Raw genomic sequence first — 4,444 nt, 5'->3', positions numbered from 1 at the left:
TGCCCAAAGAAACACAGCAAGTTAATGGCAGAACAAAGACTAGAACCCAGGTCTCCTGACTCTTCTTTGTCACTGTGGCTTGCTTTCTTTTCTTCTACTTCTAGGGTCATGAAGCCTTGGATGTAATAACAAACCCCAACCAGTTGGAAAAATGCCTTTCACTTGGCCAGTAACCGCCCTCCTTCTTTTGACCAATCAGGCCTTATCCTGAATGCTCTGTTTGGCTTCCATCTGAAGTAAAAGCATGTCACAGTTTACAGAGTCCTTGAGCTGTGCCAAGGAAAGCCTACCAGAGTCTTCAACTTGCATAACCTGAGCAGGTCCTGGGAACAGAGTAAGGCCAAGAGATGGCCCATGAGTTAGTTAACTCTGCTCCCAGCGTTTGGCAACCAGAACGGTTATGATCTGAGATGTATCCTCTTTTCTCCTTCTCATCTCTCTCTCTCTGGCACACCCGAACCCTCGTGGCCTGGGCAGAGTGTCCCAGATCTCAGGACCTATTGGCAAGACCTGTCCCTTCACCCACTGTAAAACAGTTAAAGAGGCTGTGAGGCGAGTGGGATCTGAGCCCTCTGGAGGAATTCCAGGCACTCCACCCTGATGAGGAAGAAATCACTGGGTAGGAGTGAGGGAGCAAAGTCCTATCACATGGTTAGAGGTGGACCAGACAAGGGCACGTTGGAAAGAAAAGTCCAATATCCAGGAAAGCGCCACTCAGAGCTGGCCTGCCATGGACGTCCTGGTCCGATTCCTGCAGCTGCTAGTGCTGCTCCTGACCCTGCCCCTGCACCTGTTAGCGTTACTGGGCTTCTGGCAGCCCATATGCAAAACCTACTTTCCGTATCTGATGGCAACACTGACCGTCAAGAGTAACCGCAAAATGGAGAGCAAGAAGAGAGAGCTGTTTGGCCAAATCAAGGGGTTTGCAGGAGCCTCCGGGAAGGTGGCGCTGCTGGAGCTGGGCTGTGGCACCGGGGCCAACTTCCAGTTTTACCCAGCCGGATGTAGGATCACCTGCCTGGACCCAAACCCCAACTTTGAGACTTTCCTGACAAAGAGTATGGCTGAGAACAAGCACCTCAAATATGAGAAGTTTGTGGTGGCTTCTGGAGAGGACATGAGGCAGCTGGCGGACAGCTCCATGGATGTGGTGGTCTGCACCCTGGTGCTGTGCTCTGTCAAGAGCACCAAGAAGGTCCTGCAAGAGGTTCAGAGAGTGCTGAGGCCGGTGAGCAGAGGGGAAGGGCATGGGCATGGGGCAGGAAAAGCCACATCAGCCATCCAAAAACCATGTGCCAGGGAGGTGATGCCAGTTCATGGGAGCCTCATCTGTGCCAGAGCAGAACAGTGTTCCATAGGGTTTTCAATGGCTGGGTTTTTGGGGTTTTGTTGGGGTTTTTTGTTTGTTTGTTTGTTTTTGTGTTGGTTTTTTTGTTTGTTTTTTGTTTTGTTTTTGTTTTTTGGGGTTTTGTTTTGTTTTGCTTTTGTTTTTTCAGAAAATCACCAGGCCTTTCAGGTAAGGTGCGTCTAGGCAAACTCAAACCAACAACTTTTAGGTTAGCAAAAAAAGAAAAAAAAAACTTGCTCATTGTTTTGCACCTTCTAATGACTTCTCAGAGGATCCAACCAAATTACCAAATTAAAACTGAAAGCCAAATTTTTAAAAAAGCAAAAAAAATTCATTGCCATTGAATCTGTTCCAACTTAGGGTGGCCCCCATCCGGAGTTACAAGACAGAACGGGGACAGTGTTTTCTTGGCTCTAACCTGTAGGGAAGCAGTTCACTAGGTGTTTCTTCCAAGCGGCCACCGAGTGGACTTGAATCCTCAACCTTGGTTTTCAGACAATTGCAAACTCCTGGTGCTATCCAGGTCCCTAAGGCCAACCAGGAGAGGGAATCATGTTTCACCACATTAAGCACCCCACTCCGCTGCCATCTACTGGTGAAGAACAGGAAATATGGCCGGTGTGGTAATGGGGGAGGATTCTGAGAAAGCATGTTGGCCCATTACCTATAATGCCGTGAAGCGGGGAGGAGCAGAGAAGCCCTCTTGAAGGAACTGATGTTTCCACTGAGGACCAAGAGGTGTGTAAGGGAATGAGGAGAAATAAAAGAGTGACCTATGTAGAGATCTATTCAAAGCTTTGTCTTAAATACTTTGGGCATGTTGCTAGGAGAAGCTATTCCTTTGAGAGGGACACCTTGCTTGGGAAGGTGGAGGGTGGGAAGCAAATGAGAGGAAGCCCCTCATCCAGGTAGACTGACATGGTGCCATTGGCAATGGGCCTGGGTGTGTCAGAGATTGTGAGTACAGCACAGGATAGGATAGAGTTCAGATTGATTGTTTATAGAGTGGCTGAGTCATAGTCGACTCCATGGCACCTACCAACAAACAACAACTATGTAGAGATATGAGGGGGTAGAACCTCACTGAATTTGAACTGGGTATGGAAAGAATATTAAGTAATATTATTCATATTTACCAAATATTGCCTAGTATATTTAATCCAAATGTAAGGAATGCCAAAAGAACAAACAGATTGTCTTGGAGAAGGTGCAGCCAGAGTTTTCCTTTGAGGCAAGGATGATAAAGCTTCATCTCACATACTTTGGGCATCTTGTCATTAGGAGAAGCTATTCCTTGGAGAGGGACATCACTCTTGGAAAGGTGGAGGGTCAGCAAAGGAGAAGAAGACTCTCATTGAGATGGATTGACACGGTGACTGCAATGGGCTCAAGTGTGTCAGAGATGATGAGGAGGGTGCAGGATAGGACAGGGTTTAGGTCTGTTGTTCACAGGATCGCTGGAAATCGTACTTGATTCAACAACAACAAAAGGTTCCTGGTGGTGCAATGGTTAAGTACTTGGATGCTAACAAAAAGTCAGTTCAAACCCCACCAACATCTTTGAAGGAAAAAAAGTCCTGACAATCAATTCCTGAAAAGATTCTAGCTTAGGCAACCCCACACAGGACTTGTACTCCATCCTATCAGGTCAATGTGAGCTGAACTTGACTCCACAGTGCACAATGTGCAGAGAGGGCTGATGGTCTCAACAAGTAGAGGAGGCAGTGAGCAAATGTACTGTTTGCTGAGCTAAAGGCTGAAATGAAACCTGTTTTAGATGTGTTAGGTCTGAGATGCCACTAAGATGGGGGGGGGGACAACTAGTTAGTTGCCTTTGAGTTATCATGGTACCTCTGAGCCTAGTTTTAAAGAACCCAGACCTTAGTCAGGAATCAAGTCTGGGTTTTCCATGGGAGGTAGCCTGGGATAGTCCCTAAGATGTTCTGTGGTATGTTTGTGGAGTCTCAGGGCAAAGGCTGGGGCTATTCTGACCACATCTCTGGGTAGAGACATCTTCCCATTTGTCTGCCCTCAAGTACGTCATCCTTTCTGTCTTTACAGGAACTAAAGATCTCTCATCAATGCAATGCTCTCTTCCAGGACTTTGGGTGGGAGGGTATGAGTCACAGGATAGAGAAAATGTCAGTGACAGAACATTTTACTACATAAACTCTTAGGCCAACAACTTTCACTCCATCAAGAGGTTCACCCAGGATTGGCCAAAGGGGTGGAGGTGAGGTTGGAAGCAGGGAGTGGAATGGAGCAGAAAGGTGACACTAACTCTCTCCTCCCACCCAGGGAGGAGTGTTCTTCTTCTGGGAGCATGTGGCTGAGCCACGTGGAAGCTGGGCCTACATGTGGCAGCAAGTTTTAGAGCCCACCTGGAAACACATTGGGGATGGCTGCTGCCTCACCAGGGAGACCTGGAAGGATCTGGAGAACGCCCGGTTCTCTGAACTCCAGATGGAACGACAACCACCTCCCATCAAGTGGTTACCTGTCGGGCCCCACATCATGGGAAAGGCTGTGAAATAAGTCTTCTTCAAGGGCCCCCAAGTCACTCACTTCTCCTCCCTCCTCCCCTCGTCAGAACAATCCCACCCATACACAATAACCAAGCCTGTCTTTTATTAGGCCATGTAGCCATTCACACACTACCCCTTAACTCTTCTCTCCCCAAGCTCTGCCAGGTGGAATCTCTAACTTCACTCCTTTCTTTCACAGTGAAAGAGCTTATTCTCACCCATAATAGAAAGGGGGAAAGCAACTATATATACCCTGTCACATCCTGAACTGCCAGTTTCTGGGCTGGGCCTTCCAACTTTTGCACACCTACCCCCTCAGCCAGCACCCCTCCACTCCCGCTCTCCTTACTCCTATTGTAAGGTCTCCCTCTGCTTTGCAGTCATCACACCTATTTGCCTGTAGGAACTGGTCCCAAAAGCTTTAGTATATGTGTCCTTGCCAGACCACGTGATGAGTCCTTCTCATCAGTACAAATATGTAAGTTACAGGGGTGCTGAAGACCACCAGGCTTCTCCTAGACACCCTAAGTTGATGGAACAGGACTTAGTAAAGAAGCCAAAGGTTTTCATC

General features: G+C 47.8%; 1 protein-coding gene across 1 annotated transcript; it reads left to right on the top strand.

Annotated features, from left to right (window-relative positions):
- The first annotated feature begins 730 nt into the window (after nt 1–730).
- Nucleotides 731–3,883, top strand: METTL7B (methyltransferase like 7B). Its single transcript, XM_006897661.1, has 2 exons — nt 731–1,228; nt 3,647–3,883. Exons 1-2 carry the CDS (start codon nt 731–733, stop codon nt 3,881–3,883), a joined length of 735 nt encoding a protein of 244 aa, XP_006897723.1.
- Nucleotides 3,884–4,444: the final 561 nt, after the last annotated feature.

This window comes from Elephantulus edwardii, unplaced genomic scaffold (genome assembly GCF_000299155.1).
Source record: "Elephantulus edwardii isolate Elephantulus edwardi_28Jun2011 unplaced genomic scaffold, EleEdw1.0 scaffold00212, whole genome shotgun sequence".
NCBI classification, from domain to species: domain Eukaryota; kingdom Metazoa; phylum Chordata; class Mammalia; order Macroscelidea; family Macroscelididae; genus Elephantulus; species Elephantulus edwardii.
Note: the sequence above shows the minus strand (reverse complement) of the source record. Positions and strands in the feature narration are given on the sequence as shown.

Excerpts from the sequence above, each read along its gene's own strand:
- METTL7B (XM_006897661.1), top strand. The coding sequence starts at position 731 with ATGGACGTCCTGGTCCGATTCCTGCAGCTGCTAGTGCTGCTCCTGACC. Across the intron at positions 1,229-3,646 it reads TTCAGAGAGTGCTGAGGCCG|GGAGGAGTGTTCTTCTTCTG; the intron begins GTGAGCAGAGGG and ends CCTCCCACCCAG.